The 20,159-nt window shown below is 37.5% G+C and overlaps 1 protein-coding gene across 3 annotated transcripts in view; it reads left to right on the top strand.

Moving 5' to 3' along the window:
• Positions 1 to 20,159, top strand: part of pik3r4 (phosphoinositide-3-kinase, regulatory subunit 4) — a 98,630-nt gene that overhangs the window by 67,712 nt on the left and 10,759 nt on the right. For all 3 annotated transcript variants that reach the window (XM_069906799.1, XM_069906782.1, XM_069906791.1), the window contains exons 14-18: positions 677 to 888; positions 2,678 to 2,809; positions 6,195 to 6,295; positions 9,810 to 9,898; positions 19,893 to 20,013. In XM_069906799.1, the coding sequence (XP_069762900.1) occupies positions 677 to 888; positions 2,678 to 2,809; positions 6,195 to 6,295; positions 9,810 to 9,898; positions 19,893 to 20,013 (655 nt within the window). The remainder of the gene's footprint in view (positions 1 to 676; positions 889 to 2,677; positions 2,810 to 6,194; positions 6,296 to 9,809; positions 9,899 to 19,892; positions 20,014 to 20,159) is intronic.

The raw sequence follows: 20,159 nt of genomic DNA, 5'->3' as shown, positions 1-20,159 counted from the left end.
ACCTTCCCTTCCCACTCACATCCCACCTTAAGCAATCCTTGACTAATCACAGAGCACCCATGGCATAGAGATTGCTTAAGGTGAATTGTGAGTTTAGGGGGACAGTTAGAAAACCACTCCTTTTGCAGTATGTTTGGGATTGTTGTTTTGCTCGAGGATGAAACTCCGTCCAATGAGTTTGGAGGCATTTACTCAAACTTCTATACACCTCAGAATTCATTTTGCTACAGCCATAAGCAGTTACATCATCAATGAAGTGCATCATTATCTGTGTCAGTCATATATGCCCATGTCATAACACCCCCACCACCATATTTCACAGATTAGGTGGACTGCTTTGGATCTTGGGCAGTTCCTTTACACCTCCACACTTTGCTCTTGCTGTCACTCTGATACAGATGAATATTGGTCTCATCTGTCCACAAGACTTTCTTGCAGAATTCTGCAGGCTCTTTTAAATACTTCTTGAGAAACTCTAATCTGGCCACCCCATTTCTGTGACTCCCCAGTGTTTCGCATCTTGCAGTGTAGCCTCTGTATTTCTGTAAATGAAGTTTTCAGTGGACAGTAGTGAATGACACCTAATTCAAGTCGATTTTTTGTTAGCATTGGCATTGTTTTTAATGTGGCATTGATCACAAGCTGAGCAAATGTATTTGACTTTTCCTTCCCTAAGAATTTTGGACCAGAAAGAAGATGGTAGTGTGGTAGATATTCATCATTTTAATGCAGGCACTCAGTCTGTTTTGGCATACGCGACAGTAAATGGTTCCTTAGTTGGCTGGGACCTGAGATCATCAACAAATGCCTGGACATTAAAACATGATTTGAGACTTGGACTCATCACCTCATTTGCTGTAGATATACATCAATGTTGGCTGTGTATAGGTATGTATGATTTCTCAGTCTATTTATCAAGTATCTACCATATTTGACAGCATACAAGACCCACAGCCATATAATGCGCTTCCCCCATTTCAGCAGGGAGTGAGCATTTTTTTTTGTGTATTTACGGGTAAGCAGAATTTTTTAAATTCACTTCTCACTCACTTTGCTATGCAGCTTCTCCTCGTCAGGCAGCCTAGCCCCAGGGCCTGGGGTCCCTACCGCAATCCGCTGATGTTGGCGAACGGGTTCCTCCTGCACCTCTTGTGCTGCTGGCGGGGGCCGCCGTGGTCAGCCTTCTCACCGAAGGAAGTGAGTGGCAGCGGCTCTGGAAAGCACAGGCCACTGAGGGAGGGTGGCCCATTTCCTGGACAGCTGCAGCACCTCCATGGGCTTCTTGAAACTGGCCGAGTAGCTGGCAACCTGTTCAGCGGCCATCGCGAATGCGGAATAGACAGCGGGGGATACCTCCCTCCCTGATAGCGGGGCCAGGCGGACCATGGGGGAATCCCTCCCTCCCTGATGCAGAATCACACAGCGGTGATGATCACTCTTGACATCACTCACCATTATCACCCTAATTTCAACTTTGCATACGACCTGCGGGATATTTTTGAGCCAATTTTTTGGGGAATAAAAGTGGGTCTTGTATGCCATTAAATATGGTAATTCATTTCTGACACACATTGATAATATTTAACTGAGGAAAATAATTTGCAAAATGTAGTTACAAAACATAGTACAGGAAAACCCCTAGTATCCAGCATCTCTGGGTATTGATAGATGCCAGTTAAGTGTATTTTCCGGTTGCTTTAGACTTATTCTTATAATGCCTACCTAATGCACCTGCATTAAGAATAAACAGTGTAAAAGATCAAAATAATGCACTGTACTTGCACTGAACAAACTTCACTTGCATGAAGATATAAACCTTGTAGCGTTTTACCTTATTTTCAGTCATATTTTTTGAAAATGTTTAACTGTTAACTGTTGTTGCATCTGCAGGTTCCTCATCCTCTATGGAGCCACCCAAAAGATTAACAATAATATTATAGATAATTAATCCCCCCTTCCCCTAAGTTTACAGATAAAGCCTCCGATTAAGCAGAGATAAAGAGACACATGGCGAGCAGCATCAACCAGCTCTTCATCCTGGGCGACATCATTTTATTCAAACACAACTTTATTCAAACAGCTGCTAGAGCAAATCATGACCAAGGCAGTCTACTGGCTGAATGTTTTCTCCCTACTTCCCAATTGTTTATATTTTAAAATGTAAAGATCCAGCATGGTAACAGGCCATTTCAGCCCATGAGTCTGTGCAACCCAATTTACACCCAATTGACCTACAATATGTTTTGAATGGTGGGAGGAAACCAGATCACCTGGGAAAAATCCACACAGACACAGGGTGAAGAACGTACAAACTCCTTACAGACAGCACAGGATTCGTACCCGGGCCCCGATCGCTGGCACTATAAAGGTGTTGCGCTAACCGCTAGGCCAACCATATGTTACTTCAGAGAACTTTACATTTATAATGTTGAATTTAAGTATATTTTACCTCTTATTTTATTGTGATTTATTTAAAATTTTTAAATTTACTTTTCCTTTTTTGTTTGAATAATGAATACCAGTGATTTTACTGTAATAAGTCTTTGAAGCTAAAGTTAAATGGACTTGCTTTGTTCTCAAACACATAAGAGTTATTGTTGCAGTAAGTAACTGTTTATAGAAGCTTCTTAAAGACTTTACTGTATTAATATTTGGAATTGCATTCCTTTTTGTGAAGGGACAAGTAATGGAACTATGTCTTGTTGGGACATGCGATTTCAGCTGCCCATTTCAAGCCATTATCACCCAGCCAGAGCTCGCATTCGACAGCTGATAATGCACCCTCTCTGCCAGTCATGGGTTGTTGCAGGTAAGTTCAGTAATTCATTGGGATTACTCGTGGTTTCCTGCTTTTGGCTTCATCACCCTCACATTCTACTTTACACATCCAGACTTTAATTTCTTTCTGTTCCCATTGCCTGTTGTTCATTAAAACAGGTTGATGCAACATTCCATATAGAACTATATTGCAATATGTTCCAATTGTACAACATAGCAGTAAAATTCCAAGACCTTCTAAGAAGCCTTGCCAAATAAAATTGGTACTTAGCAACATAGATATTAATACAGATTAAAAGCTGTTGGTGAAATGGAGCATTATAATAATGAAAAGAATGTTGAGGAAGAAATGAATTCCAGAGTTTGGCTTGGTAGTGGAACGTAAAGCCATCTATGGGACTAGACATGAGTCGAGAACCAGAGAGCTTGGAGTTTTGTGTCCATTTGTGGTCATGATTTTGCAGTTAGGATGAGAGAGAGACACTGAGGGATGATCGAATACAGATTATAAAATTGAGAGGTGTAAATAAGATGGATAGGGCCATTTTCTCAGGACAGGAATTAGAGAACCGATTTAAGGTAAAAGAGAGGAAAAATATAAAGATATAAGGGATTTTTTTTTTCCATACTGAGCTGCCAGAGGAAGTGATAGAGACAAGTAGATTGCGAAGATATTTGGACAGGTACTTGGATAGGAAATTATGCTGGGCAGGATAATGCCATGACAGTGCCAGTGATCTGGACCTTGGTTCGAATCCCACACTGTCTTTAAGGAGTTTGCACATTCTCCCTGTGTCTGAGTGGGTTTCCCCCAGGTGCTCCAGTTTCCTCCCACCGTTCAAAATGTACTGCGGGGTGTAGGTTAATTGGGTGGCATGGGCTCGTGGGCTGGCATGGCCTGTTACCGTGCTGTATGTCTGAATTTAAAATTTAAAATTAAAAATATACAATTTAAAGGCTACTTTAGATGGGAATTGTTGACCAGGGAGTGTTACTGTGATGGGATTCAATCTTACCAATATTTAAAAGGGACAAATTTCTCCTCAAGTCCTCCATTTCATATAAATTGTTTGAGAAACCTGAGGCAGTAAGGAGATTGGGAAGTATCAATGAGGTAAAAAGAATATCATTGGGGGCAGGTCGTGCCTTACAAGCTTGATTGAATATTTTGAGAATGTGACTAAACACATTGATGAAGGAAGAGCAGTAGATGACGTGTATATGGATTTCAGCAATTCAGTACGGTACCCATGGAAGACTTATTGAGAAAGTAAGGAGCCGTGGGATCCAAGGGGACATTGCTTTGTGGATCCATGACGGGCTTTCCCATCGAAGTCATATTCTGCATGGAGCTCTGTGACCAGTGGTGTTCCTCAGGGATCTGTTCTGGGACCCTCACTCTTCAAGATCTTTATAAATGACCTGCATGAGGAAGTGGAGGGATGGGTTAGTAAATTTGCTGATGACACAAAGGTTGGGGATGTTGTGGATAGTGTGGAGGGCTGTTGGAGTGGGACATTGATAGGATGCCAAACTGGGCTGAGAAGTAGCAGATGGAATTCAACCCAGGTGTGAAGTGGTTCATTTTGATAAGTCAACTGTGATGGCATTAACAGCAAGACTCTTGGCAGTGTGGAGGATCAGAGTCCAAATGATGCTCAAAGCAGCTGTGCAGGTTGATTCTGTGGTTAAGAAGGCATACAATGTATTTGCCTTCATTTATTGTGGATTTAATTTAGGAGCTGAGAGATAATGTTGCAGCTATATAGTACCCTGGTCAGACCCCACTTGGAGTACTGTGCTCCGTTCTAGTTGCCTCACTAACGGAAGGATGTGGATCACAACAAAAAGGGACAGAAGTAGGCCATTTGTCCCATTAAGTCTGCTCCACAACTCCACCCTGAGCTAAACTGTTCCAAGTTCTGGTCTTTTCCCCATTTCCCTTGAAAAGATACAGAGGAGATTTACAAGGATGTTGCCTGGATTAGGGAGCATGCCTTTTCAAAACAGGTCGAGTGAACTCGACCTTTTCTCCTTGGAGTGACGGAGGATACGATGTGACCTGGTAGAGGTGTTTAAGATGACAAGAGTCATTGATCATGTTGATAGGCAGAGGCTTTTCCCCAGGCCTGTAATGGTTGCTACAAGAGGACACAGGGTTTAAGGTGCTGGGGAGTATGTACAGAGAACATGTCAGGGGTAGAGTTAAGGGTGTGTAAAATGGGCTGCCGGTAATGGTGGTGGAGGTTGATACGAGACTTTTGAATAGGTACATGGAGCTTAGAAAAATAGAGGGCTCTAGGTAAGCCTAGTAATTTCTAAGGCAGGGACATGTTTTGACACATCTTGTGGGCCAAGGGGCCTGTATACAATTTTTCTGTTTCTAAAACATGCACAAGATAAAACTGACACCTGTCTTCGGGTGATGCTGTTGATGGGGATCAGCTGAATGAGTGATAAGAAAGGGCTGAAGATAGATTTTTGGAGAACACCTGAGTACCATGTCAGTGCATTAAGAGAGGATAAGTTTTAAAAAAAATTAAAAAGGTGGGGGAGAGGAGGAGACCAATCCCATCTAATTGAATGAGGACGGGCAGGCTATGGAAGAGGATGGTGTGTGCAATGGGTAGAGATGTATGGGCAAATGCAAGGAGGGAGAGATTGGCTTTGCTTTAACCAGAGCAGCTTCAGTATTTGGTAGGAGTGGAAAACTAATGGTATGCTTAAGTATAATCCTTCATAAGCTTAATGTTAATTCGGGAGCTACAACACTTAAGAACCAGAGAAAATATTCTTCCACAACGTAAAACTGACAATGCTGTAGTGAATTGGTGCTCATTTTACAAATGAGCTGCAGCTGGGAATATACAATGTTTTCAAGTTGGTGACAATCAAAATGTCCGAGTTCAGGAAGAACATTTCTCTTCTGCTCCGTTTCTATTTAGATTTTGCTAAATGAATGTTGATGGATATGTATAGTAGAATAATAAAAGTTCAAAGACAACATTCTCTCATCAACCTCCCCCAGCTCCACTACTTCTACTGTGTGCTCGCACACCACGCTAGAATATTAATAAAGGAAGAACTTCACACAGAGTGGAAAATGGTACAATTTAGAGTATTTTGAGTTAGATCATCTATCAGATTCACAGTGCCATCTCAAAAAAATAATAATGCTACCAATATTTTCTTGCTTTGCAGTTTAAAGTCTGCCAGTTAGGTAATGTTGATTAAGCACGGTTTAAAAAAAAACTTTGAAGTTAGATTTTTCTAAGTTACTTCACTGTTTACTTTCAGGCTTGTTGCAAAATTCCAAGCCGAGTGGACAAACAATTGCAATAGTCATGCAACATTTAGTGGTATTACAATAGTAAGCATAACACTTTTTGAACATTTATTTTGACATCCCTCTTCAGCTGTGCAGGGAAATAATGAAGTTTCAATGTGGGACATGGAAACTGGAGATCGGCGATTCACCCTTTGGGCCAGCAGTGCTCCGCCTCTCTCTGAAATGCAGGTTTGAAACCCTCCCTTCAATGCTCAGAAAATGTTCTGCTTAAAGTCATTGGGATCTAAGCCTCATGGAATCCCTGCCTCTGAGTCAGAAGATTGTGTCAAGCTTCATTCTGGAGACTTGAATGTAAAATGTAGGTTAATGTGTCAGTGAAGTGGGAAGAAGATGAAGGTGAGAAAACATTTGCATGAAAGTGGTGGAGTCCATTGCTAAGCAGGTGATGATGTACACTCAGCAAACCTTAATTTTATTTGGCTGAGTCCGTTTGGTGTTATGAAACAGGACAGGAGTGGAATCCCCTTTGATTCAGAGGAGCCTTAGAAGAAGGCAATCAAGTATTTTGTTGCATATGTGTGTTGTACAATGTATATGACAATAAACTAATTTTTGTTATTATTAAATAAGCACGTAGGAATTGGTTGTAGAATAAGCCAATCATATCTGATCTGATTTTGGGATCAAAGTATATTACAGTTGATCCCTTGATCCAGGTCATCAGTGCAAATTGTAAACCACCATTGTCCAATCACTGATAATTTATATTGAGACAGAATATTATTTGGATAAGAGAGGGAGCTGAAGGAAGGATGAGCAACCTAACTGGCATCTTGGTTCAGGAAGACACTCAATAGGGAATTGTATTGTTAGAGGAAGAGACAAAGTTCTCTGTCGCAGGGATGCAGCATCCCGAAGGCTGTGTTGCCTGCCTGGTGGGCGGCTTCGAGATATGTTCCCTGACCTGCAGAGGAATTTGCAGTGGGAGGGGGAAGATCCAGATGTCGTGGTCCATGTGGGTATCAAGAAGAGGGTGCAGAGAAGGTTTACAAGGATGTTGCCTGGCTTATAGCATCTGGATTACAGGGAGAGATTAAGGAAACTGGGACTTTATTCATTGGAATGTAGATGACCGAGAGGGGACTTGATAGATGTATTTAAAATTATGAAAGGAATAGATAGACTAGATATAAACAGACTCTTTCTCCTGAGGGCAGGGGAGGTTGGAACAAGAGGGCATGAGTTAAGGGGGAAAAACTTTAGTGAAATATTAGAGGATGCTTTTTCACTCAGCGAGTGGTGGCAGAATGGAATGGTCTTCCAAAATAGATAGTTACAGCAGGGTCCTTTCTGTCATTTAAGAAAAGGTTGGATGCGAACATGGAGGTGAGGGGGTTGGAGGGTTATGGGCGGAGAGCGGGAGGGAGGAGCTAGTGGAGTTGTTCAAGTGAACCGGTGCAGACTTGAAGGGCTGACGTGGCCTGTTTCCGCAGCGTAAAGAGTTATATGGTTATAGTATGCAGAGTTATAGACAGGTAAGTGAGTGGGCAAGGGTCTGGCAGATGGATGGCACTGTTGGCAAATGCGAGGTTATCCACTTTGGAAAGAAAAAAATGGAAGATGCAGCATGCTGTGCAGAAGGTCCTGAATTTGTGCATGAATCGCAAAAACTTGGTTTGCATGTTCAACAGGCTATCAAGAAGGGAAATAGAATGTTGGCCTTCATTGCTGCAGCTGTACAAGGTACCGGTGAGACCGCATCTGGAGAACTGCGTGCAGTTCTGGTCTTCTTACTTGAGGAAGGATGGACTGGTTTTGGAGGTGGTGCAGAGGAGGTTCACCACATTGATTCCAGAGATGAAGGAGTTGGCCTGGAGAGGAGAGATTGGGTCGTCTAGGTCTGTACTGTGACAGAATATTGATATGTTTTTGGGAGATAAATTAGGGCAGGGTTTTAGTGTAGGTCACATACAAACACTTTGAAACAGATCTTTTTTTAAAAATACTGGAGCTCTGCACATGCTAGACACATTGGGTCCAACAGTCTTTGCAAAATCTTTGGAGAGTGCTCAAGAGACTTCACTCATGGATTGTTGTTTTCAAAAAGGCAACAGACGAAAGAACTTGTCGAAACCGCATTCTGTCTGGAGTGGAACTTGCTATTCTAGGAGGGTCATGTGGTTTTGCAAGCAGAGAGAGTAATAGGCTTTCTCTCTGTTTGAGTGTGAGAGAAAGAGAGAGACACAGAGATCAGTTCTGCAGTTTTACAGTCAGCAGCTGGGACTGGAAAAGGACAAGCTGGCAAGCTTGTGGAAAACCCCATTGGGAAGATGGGTTGTGAGTGCTTCATTCAGCCTGGTCAAAGACCTCCTGCAAGAGGAGAGGACTGGCTGTCTAATGTTTCACTTGGAACAAGAGAAACAAAAAGGAACACTGTGGTGACCTGACAGAAAGAGGTTATCATCTGGAGAACCCTGATGGGGCAAGTTTCTTCAGCAAGACACTGAAGTAGCTGATTTAAAAAATGAATCAGCCTTGGGTGTCAGTATACAATGAATCTCTTTGAAAACTGACAAGCTCCAAAGCCTGGTGAGCTTTATAAATGTTAAATTCTGTGCACAGTATAAGAATTGCCTGCAACCAGTGAACTTGGAGGAGTGAGAAGTGAGATTGGATGGTGAATCAGAGAACTTTCCTGAACTTACACACACATTACAAACATGTGCGCTTAGAATTAGAAGGGGGGGTGGTTAAGTTAGGTTAGTTAAGTCAATAGTGATAAGTTGAAGTGTGATTCTGTTTTCATGTTTAAAGATAATTAAAAGCAACTTTTGTTTAAGTAACCATTTGTCTTGGTGAATATCTATTGCTGCTGGGTTTTGGGGTCCTCTGGACTCGTAACAGTACTCACTGGAATTTAAAAGAATGAGACGGGATCTCATAGATGTATATATAAAATTATATAAAAATAGTGGTAGATAAGATGTTCCCATTGGTGGGGAGACTACAACAAAGGGTCATAGCTAGGATATAGGAGGGAGATGAGGAAGAACAGCTGCTTTTCCCAGCGGGTGGTGTATCTATGGAACTTGCTGCCCTTTGATGCAGTGGAGGGTACCTCAGTAAATATATTTAAGACAAAGGTGGATAGATTTTTTACATGGGGAAAAGTCAGGTAATGGAGATGAGCCTATGAACAGATCACCCATGATCTCAATGAATGGCAAAGCAGGCTCGACGGACTGGATGGCTGACTCCTGCTCCTATTTCTTACGTTCTTATTTCTTCTTGTGCCGCCCAGCAAGGTACTAAATGAAAATGATTTGTTTGTTGTGCTTCCTTTCTGCCCATGAACAAATTCTCCTATCCTTGCTGATACGTTATTTCCAACAAAAAATCCCTCACATATGCAACAACCTCCTAGAGCATCTTAAAATTGGTCTGTAAAAATCTAATGACAGTACATCCACCTGTTCTCCTTCAAGTCCCCTTCTTCAGCAGCTCCCCAGGGTCAAATAGGAATCACTTCCACTCCACTCCTGGTTCGTAAACTTACATAAAACCATGCTGCCTGCCTTATGAAATTATAGATTTCAGAGTATTATCTGCTCATTTTGGGATTCCTTTACTATGAAGAATGCTTCTGGCTTTCACTTGAGATTATATTATAAAGATACTAAATTATTGCTTTGTGTTGGTAACCAAGATCAGTTCCAGGTTTAATTGACTATTTGTATTTTAGCCTTCAGTACATAGTGTTCACGGAATCTACTGCAGTCCAGCAGATGGAAATCCACTATTGCTAACAGCTGGGTCGGACATGAGAATAAGGTATTATATACTCTTGAAGATTTTTGATTTAAAATAGGGGTGAAGAACAGGTTATTTAGCTTTGTCTAAAGCAGTATTTTTGATAGTTAGAGTATAGATGCACATATTAGATCTGTCATTCAGTCTGCATAATTGTGTTTACTCCATTAATTTAAATGGCTGGAAAGTTTTAAGTTTTCTAACAGAATTATTACATAATAAATACAATGTTATATTTTGGAAATCTTAATGTAACTTTTAAAACATTTCTTGGCATATCTTATGCTTGTGATGAAGTTTATTCCATTGGAAGAATGTCCAACTTTTGAATTGTTATTCCATAAAACTATTTTCTGGTTTATTGGATAAAATTCACTCCTCACTAGTCTACCTAGGTAAAGCAATCCCAACTGCAATAGTCCTATGAACACTAGACATCATTTTGTGTTTTTCATGAAACCAGGTTGACAAATAGCAGAGGTGAAAGGGTAAGACTTCATTCGCCTGTACCTATCGAGCGTATAAATGTGTTCCAGCTGGCCATCTTGATTGATGAACTATAAAGCTCTCGGTTCACTTTGTTCATTTGTTCTCTTTCCATGTAATTCCATGACAAAGCCACTGGGATTTCCAGTGTTGTAATTATTGTCTAAAGAAAGTATTGTTTAGAGTCATAGAGTTGTACAGCATGGAAATGGGCCCTTCGCAGCAACTTGTCTCCCCTACTGTATACCAGTTTCACATGTCTACATTTGGCCCATATTCCTCTAAACCTGTCCAGGTATCTGTCCAAATGTTCCTCAAACTTTGCAAGAACCTGTATTGACTCTCTCCTGCGGCAGCTTGTTCCACACCATGAGGCACTGTGCATAAAAAAAAGTTATCCCTCCAGTTTCTATTAAATTTCTTCCCATCACCTTAATGCCCTCTGTTTGCTGATTGTTCTACTCTGGGCAAAAGACTCTGTCCATTCATACTATCTATTCCTCTCTTGATTTCACCCCTCATCCTCCTGTGCTCCAAGGAATAAAGCCCCAGCCTGCTCAACCTCTCCCTGTAGCTCTGTCCCCTGGGTTCTGGTGACATCTTTTTAAATCTTCTCTGCAGCCTCTACGGTTTGATTATCACAATACTCCAAAAGGAAGTCTGTGAAGAATAGCTCAGGCCCAAAACATCAGTTATCTATCTTTACTGGTTATGTATCTTGATCTCCTATGGACACTTCATGACCTACGAGTAATGTGGTCTTGCACAACTGCAACATAACCTCCCAACTTCTATACTCTACTGATGAAGTGGTTAGTGCAATGCCTTTAGAGCTCCTCCAATCGGGACCAGGGTTCGAATCCTGCACTGTCATAAGGAGTTTGTACATTCTTCCTGTGTCTGCTTGGGTTTTCTCCAAGGTCTCCTGTATCCTCTCACCGTACAAAACGTACCAGGAGTGTAGGTTAATCGGGAGAAAATTGGGCGGCACGTGGGCTGAAATGACCTGTTACCATGCTGTATGTCTAAATTTAATTTAAAAAAAAATATTAAATAAGATTTAAATGTACCAAAAGCCTACCTCCCTGTGACACCACTTTCTCAGTAATTTGTACCTTGTCTCCGAGATACCACTGCTTTACAATTCTCCCCAGATCCCTTCCACACACTGTGTAGGTCCTACCCATATTGACCTCCAAAAATGCAACGCCTCACATTTCCCTGTATTAAATTCCTCTTTCCACATGCCCAACCGATCAAGATGCTTCTGTAATTTTTGACAACTGTTCACTCTCTGCAATACCAGAAACTTTACTTATGCAGTGTTTGTTTTGCAAACAGCAGTGGGCCCAGCACAGAGCCGTGAGGCATGTCACAAGTTACAGACCTCCAAACCTTCCACCATCACGCTCTGCTGTCATCCATGAACCCAACTTTCTATCTCTCCTTGGATCCCTGCGATCTAACCTTTTAAGAGCAGCCTACAATGTAGAATCTTGTTGATTACTTTGCTGATATTCATCCATATTATATTTCTACTCCAGTATAGAGGATTCTCCAAATCACCTTGAAGTTACTGGGTAATTTACTGATAACAATTAGCAATAATAATTTTGCTGTTATTAGGATGGCATTTCAACAGCCTATTTTTCTTAACGCCACCATTAACCAACATCAGCACTACTTCTTGAGTCATTTTTGAGCTGAGGATGGTATTTAGCTACTTCATCACAACAGCACAATTTCACAACCGAATCAACTTATAGACGAACATATGTGCCTGCTTCTCTCAGAAAATGCTGGTTGGCATGATGCACAGCAGATCTTGCTTTTCTGCGCAGGAAACATCAACGGCAGTGCTTTCTGAGTCAGCTCAAAACTAATTCAACAAAGCTTATGACTTCAGAGGTAGCAACGTTTAGGTTATCAGGGATTTGAGTATAAAATGAGTGCTGTGTCCAAATCTAGCCTTTTGGAACATAAAGCATAAAGTATTATTTTGAAGTAAGTAAATGTATTGATCAACATTAAGATAGGAGCAGAAGTAGTCCCATCGAGTCTGCTCGTCCTGACTCATCAGATACCTGTCAATCTCTGGCTTAAATACACCCAATGACCTCGCTTCCAGAGCCTCCTTTGGCAACAAGTTAAATAACCCCTCAATCAATATATACGTTTTATAAAATTATTCACACACCGGGTCATTTCTGTAGAAAGTAAAATCACTGGTATTTGGAATTAAAGCTGCCAGCAAAAAAAATTGAGGAAAATATATACAAAAATATTAAAATAAATAAGAATGAAATGATAGGCTAAAAATACACAAGTTTAAAATTGTAAAAGTAAATGTTCTCTGAAGTAACACATAAACCTTTGGTGAAGATGGGTACAAATATTCTGCCAGTGGAGGGTCTTGGTCGTACTTTTCTCGTAGCAGCTGTTTGAATAAAATGTGTGAAGTGTCTCTAATAAAGTGTCTCCTTATCCCTGCTTAATAAGAATTGCTCTGGTCAGAGGCTTTATCTGTAAACTTGGTGGGGGTATAATGTTATTGTTTATCTTTCGGGCAGCTCTGTGGAGGGGGAGGAACCTGCAGATGTATTGACAGTTAAATGTTTTCAAAGAATATGACTGAATATAAACTAAAATGCTTTAAGGTTTATACTCATGCAAGTTAATTTTGTTCAGTGCAAGTACAATTTTGTATTTTTGTCTTTTAAACTGTATTCTTAATTCAGGTGTATTAGTTTTGCATAGTAAGAATAAGTCTCAAGCAACTGGAAAATACAATTATCCAGCATCTACCAGTTCCTGTAGGTGCCGAATACCAGGGGTTTTACTGAATAATGATGTTTTGTGTTGCCATCATGCAACTTTTTAAAAAAAAACTTTATTTATTCGTTCAGAAAACAAATAATATATGACATATACAGCAATTAAACATGAACATTTTTTTATATCTATATATAGATATAAAAAGAAAAAATCCCCCCCAGCCAACTCTCTGAAGGAGAGCCATAAAAAAAGAAAAAAGAAAGAATATTAAAAAAGTTAAATATACATATTAAAATCTAATCAATATCAATTGAAATGTAAGTATTCTGAGTATAACCACCACTTAATTTAAAAAATTATAATTATCATTCAAAACATACATAATTTTTTCCATTATTAAACAATATTTCATCTCATTATGCCATCTATTAATATCAATTATATTTGTATCTTTTCACATACTAGCAATACATTTTTTCGCTATGCATAAAGCGAAATATACAAAAGCAAGCTGAAACTTATCTAATCCCAAGCCTTTCAGAGGTTGCAAACTACCCAATAAATATACTGTTGGATCTAAAACTATTTTAATCTTATACAGATATTCTAAAAACAATTGAATTTTCTTCCAAAAATATTGTATATCTATACATAACCAAACAGCATGAAAAAAAGTTCCAACCGTATCACCACATCTAAAACACAAATCTGATTCATTAAAACCATATTTTTTTTAATTTTTCAGGTGTCAAATATAATTGATGTAAAAAATTGTAATTAATCATTGCATAACGTGCATTTATCAATCTAGTTACACTATCATAACAAATATCTAACCAATCCTCTTCAGAAAAAATAAAACCAATATCCGCTTCCCATTTAATTTTAGATCTATCCCAACCCTTTTTATCCATACCATCCTGTAATATTTGATACATAGATGAAATATAATCCTTCTCTGGTACCTTCATAAGAGAATTCTCAAATTTAGTCATTTTAGGTAAAATCATATCTCTACCAAACATATATTTTACCAAAGATCGAATTTGATTATAAAGAAATAAAGAATTCCTATCAATACCAAAATCTTCCTTCATCTGATTAAAAGATTAAAAACCTACCCTCTTTAAAACAATCTCCCAAATTTTTCACACCTTTAAATCTCCAATGCAATAAACTTTGATTATGTATTGAAAAAGAAATAAGTTGATCATTATACAATGGAGCCAAAGCCAATAATTTACCCCTAGAACCTATCAATTTATTTTTCTTTATCCATAACTTCATTAAATGTTTTAGTATAGGCACATTATATTGTTGTAACAAATTCATATTCCACCTAAACAAAAATTGATGTATTTCAAATTCAGAAATACTTGCCATCTCAGTTTTAGCCCAACTAGGAGGCCGTACCAAATCCATCAATGAACTAAGAAGTTTAAGTTGGGCTGCCTCATAATAATTTTGAAAATGTGGTAAACGTAATCTCCCTAACTCATATTTCCAAGTTAATTTATTCAAAGCTACTCTCGAAAATTTACCCCTCCATTAAAAACTCCCTAACCATTTTATTTAAATCTCGAAAAAAATATATATCAAGTAATAGATTGAAACAAAAATTGTATACGTGGAAAGATATTCATCTTGATTGTATTTATCCTTCCCATTAAATTAATAGGTAAATCTTTCCATTTAATCAAATCAGTTTTAATTTTTTTCATTAACAGAGCATAATTTAATTTGTATAAAGATTGATAATTAACATTCAAAATTATACCCAGATATTTAATTCGATCAGTCCATTTCAAATTAATAATATTCTTATAAACTGAATAATGTCCTTCACTTTTTTCCCAATTAACTTTATATCCAGAAAGACATCCATATTGTATTAAACACTCCTTCAAGTGCAAAAGTGACTGAGCTGGGTTTGTTAAATGCACCAATACATCATCAGCAAATAAATTAATTTTATACTCCTCATCTAAAACTTTCATACCTTATATCTGTGTATTTTGTCTTATCAACTGTGCTAAAGGTTCAATCACTAACACAAACAAAGCTGGTAATAAAAGACAACCTTGATGAGTTGATCGAGTTGACGTAAAAGATTCTGAAATCAAACCATTCGCCAAATCTCTAGCTACCTGTTTACTATATAGAGCCTTAATCCAACCAATAAAAGAAGGACCAAACTTAAATTTCTCCAAAACTTTAAACAAAAAATTCCATTCAACTCTATCAAAGGTTATGATAGTGTAACTAGATTGATAAATGCATGTTATGCAATGATTAATTACAATTTTTTACATCAATTATATTTGACACCTGAAAAATTAAAAAAATATGGTTTTAATGAATAAGATTTGTGTTTTAGATGTGGTGATACAGTTGGAACCTTTTTTCATGCTGTTTGGTTATGTATACATTTACAATCTTTTTGGAAGAAAATTCAATTGTTTTTAGAATATCTGTATAAGATTAAAATAGTTTTAGATCCAATAGTATATTTATTGGGTAGTTTGCAACCTCTGAAAGGCTTGGGGTTAGATAAATTCCAGCTTGCTTTTGTATATTTAGCTTTATCCTTAGCGAAAAAATGTATTGCTGGTACGTGGAAAGATACAAATATGATTGATATTAATAGATGGCATAATGAGATGAAATATTGTTTAATAATGGAAAAAAATACATATGTTTTGCATGATAATTATAATTTTTTTATTAATATGTGGCTGTTATACTCGGAATATTTACATTTCAATTTATATTGATTAGATTTTAATATGTATATTTAATTCTTCTTTTTACTGTTCTTTTTTCTTTTTTTATGGTTCTCCTTGAGAGTTGGCTGAAGGTTATGTTCATGTTTAATTGCTGTATATGTCATATTATTTGTTTTTTTGAACGAATAAATAAAGTTTAAAAAAAACTCTATCAAATGCTTTTTCTGCATCTAAGGATATCACCATCGGATGATCTAAAGATTGTCGAAATCTATTAATCAAACTAATCACTCGCAAAATATTATCTGGAGCATATCTATTCTTTATAAAACCTGTTTGATCAATATGTATCAACTTTGGTAAAAATTTAGCCAATCTATTCGCTAATACTTTAGCTATTTTATAATCTTCATTTAACAACGAAATTGGTCTATATGAAGATACCTTCAAAGGATCTCTATCTTTTTTAGGAATTACTGTAATTAAAGCACTAGAACAAGACTCAGGTAAATCATAATATTCTCCAACTTGACGTAATACATCCCCAAACACTGTAGATAAATCATCATAAAAAATTTTATAAATTTAAACCAAAAATCCATCATCACCAGGCGAATTACCATTTGGCATTTCCAGCATAGCCATTTTAATTTCCAAATCAGTAAATGGTTCTTCTAACTCCTGTATATCTCCATCCTCTAATATCGGTAAATTCAACTGTGATTTTTTTTAAAAAATCAATCGATCCAGTTTCCTGTTTTCCTTCAGATGTATATAACTTTTTATAAAATGAATAAAATTCATCATTAATCTCACGAGGTTTATAAGTAATAAGAGAATTCCGTCTAACAGCATTAATAGTCCTCGATATCTGTTCTTTCTTTAATTGCCACGCCAATACCTTGTGTGCTTTCTCTCCCCATTCGTAATACTGTTGTTTAGTCCTATTAATCACACATTCAAATTGATAAGATTGGAAGGTATTATATTTCAATTTCAGCCTAGATGATTCTATTTTCTGATCTTCTGTAGCATCTTTCAGAAATTCCTTTTCTAACTCATCGATTTGTTTCTCTAATTCAAGACTCTGATTTAATTGATTCTTTTTTTATTTTAGAAGTGTAACTAATTATTTGTCCTCTCAATAGGCTTTCATAGCATCCCATAATACAAACCTACTTTGAACAGATTTGGAATTTTCTTTAAAAAAAATTAATTTGTTTTTTTCAAAAAATCAATAAATTCTGTATTTTTTAACAACATTGTATTAAATATCTAATGATATGCTATTTGAATTTTCTCAGAAATTTCATATTTAAAATATAACAGAGAATGATCTGAAATCACCCTACTTTTATATTCTGCTTGTATTTTCCCTTGTAAATGTGCTGATACTAAAAAGAAGTTAACCCTTGAAAACGATTCATGTCTAGATGAATAAAAGGAAAAATCTTTCTCTGTCGGATTAAGACGTCTCCAAATATCTACTAAATTAAGATCTTTCATCAACGCTTGGACCTGGATTGCCATCTTGGATTTTTTAACTTTCTTCGGAGATTTATCTAATAAAGGTTCCAAAACACAATTAAAATCACCACCAACTAAAATATTATCATTAGCTTGACCCAAACATAAAAATGCATCCGAAATAAATGCTTCATCATCTGCATTTGGAGCATAAATATTAAGTAAAGTCCAAAATTCACTAAAAATCTTACAATTCAATTTAAGAATACATCCTGCCTTTTCCTCCATTGATTGTAATTCAAAAGATAAATTTTTATGTATCAAAATTGCTACACCTTTAGCCCTAGAATTAAATGAAGAAGAATATACATGCCCAACCCAGTCCCTCTTTAATTTCATACTTTCCTTCACATTCAAATGTGTTTCTTATAAAAAGGCAATATCAATTTTCATTTTCTTAATATACGCCAAGACTCGCTTACGTTTAATTGTACTATTTAATCCTCGAATATTAAAAATAGCAAACTTCAACTTCGACATATCTACTATTATTTCTAAATACCAATAATATCTTTATATAAAAACTCAAATCAACATATATAGGCCCTCCAATTTAAAAAAAATCACAAATTAAAAAATAAGAAAAAAGTTAAAAAAATTTAAAAAGTTAAAAAAGATTTTAAAAAAACTTAAACCCCCCCCCCCCCCAAAAAAAACTACCAAAAGGTAGTAATCTCCTAAACAAAAATTGGGTGTGGATCACCCACCAGTGGCTGATGACTAGTAAAGTAGCGCAAATCTCCCCCTCCCAGCCAAACAATCAGTAACATCCAAGTATCATAATAACAAAAGAAAAAATAAAATAAGAAAATTATTCTTTTCATCCAAAAGACTCCAATCTCGAAGATCCCATTTCGGAAGGAGGTGGACTCTTTCCATTCCCATTTTTCCCATTTCTGCCATTTCTTCCATTTCCAGAACTACCAATTTTTTCTTTAGGAGATAATGGTGGGCTATGTCTTTGTCCTCTTATATCCGGCAATGAGTCAGCAAAAATCATTGCTTCACAATCATTTTCAAAACACCGAAATTGATAGTCTCTGTAAAAGACCTTCAACACTGCAGGGTAACGAAAAGTAGACTTATAACCTTTACGCCACAAAACTTCTTTAACTGGATTAAGTCGACGTTGAATGACATCTTGACTCAGATCAGGATAAAAAAAGATGACTATTTTGAATCAATAATGGGGTTTGTCATCTCGCATTTTGTACTGCAAGTCAAAGTATTGCTTCTCTATCCAAATAACTCAGACATCGAATTATTACCGGTCTCGGGGGTTGACTAGCTGAGGGTATTCTTCTTAAAGCTCTATGGGCTCTTTCCAGTGCCAATCCCCCAGAGAAATATTCTTGCCCTAATATTTGCAGAATCCAGTCTAAAGAAACGAAGAAGGTCTTGTCCTTCTATACCTTCTGGCAAACCAACAATTTTCACATTATTCCTTCTGCTTTGATTTTCCAAATAATCTATTTTTCTTTCTAGCTCCTTCTCACGATCTCCTAATTCTATGACTGATTTTTCCACCTTCAACACTTTCTTTTAGAAGTCATTTGTTTACAGTCCAAAAAAGCAGTCTGACATTTTTTAAATTCTTCATAAGATGCATCCACACATGTCTTAACCATATTTAATTCTGAACTTATACCAGCATTCATTTGAACCATCTCATTCATTAGAGATGTCAACATAGGTTGAATAACTGCATTTAATTGCATACATTGTGAATCCGTAAATCTCAGCTCTGCTCTCTCTGACATGGTGGCAGAACAAGGTAACTGCAGCTCCTGCTGCAATTCAACAAAAGGCATTTTAAAATATTTACTGTGGGTCTGGACTCCCAACGACGGCATCCCGACTTCTTCAGGGAGTCGCCGCTGGTCTCCCCCCACATCTTGTTGTCTTCTTCATCCATTTGCGAAGAAAATCAATTTCTTCAGATTTTGTAATGCTGCCTGATGCATTTCCTTTTCAGCCTCCACAGGTGATCCCTGGGATTTAGGCAATGAAGAAATTGAGCCTAGGGCTGTTTCAAGTCGTCTAGGCCCCAGATCTTCAGCACTTCAAAAATATATTTTCTTTTGAACTTGAGATTTAGTCTTTTTACCATGAGTGGCCATAATAATTCCTTAATACTTTAAACTAAAATTTAAAAAATTTAAATTTGGACACAAAGGGTTAAAAAATGGGTATTTAGAAGCCTGGCCAGAGAGGTCGAGATTGCACGTCTAGACTCTCCGCCATCTTGCCACGCCCCCCATCATGCAACTTGTATTACACTTCAGAAGGATTTCATTGAGGACAAATTATGAAAAGGTGTTCTGAAGTTATAGCTAGATCATGGAAATACTCCCTCCATCCCCTACTGAGTTAGTGAAACAAACAAGTTACTTCAACAGACAGATCCTGAAAAGATCACTTTTGTATCAGTACCATTGTAGCCTCTGAAATAGAATAAACTACTGTTAACTGTTGATTTAACGGCACTAATATTCTCACAGGTTCTGGGATTTAGCTTATCCGGAGAGATCGTACATTGTGGCAGGAAGTGCAAATGATATTCTGCATTGTCCCTCTGTCTCGTACTACAGGAAGATAATAGAAGGAACTGAGGTCGTGCAGGTAGGCTTCACTGTGTATAACCATTTGAACAATCTTCTACTGGAGTACGCAAAGTATTGTACACAAGGGAGAGCATCTAATGCTAAGCCTCAATGTTTCTGATAAACTTTGAACTGAACTCTGACATATATATTTGTCAAGATGGC

This window comes from Narcine bancroftii, chromosome 1 (genome assembly GCF_036971445.1).
Source record: "Narcine bancroftii isolate sNarBan1 chromosome 1, sNarBan1.hap1, whole genome shotgun sequence".
Taxonomy (NCBI): domain Eukaryota; kingdom Metazoa; phylum Chordata; class Chondrichthyes; order Torpediniformes; family Narcinidae; genus Narcine; species Narcine bancroftii.
Note: the sequence above shows the minus strand (reverse complement) of the source record. Positions and strands in the feature narration are given on the sequence as shown.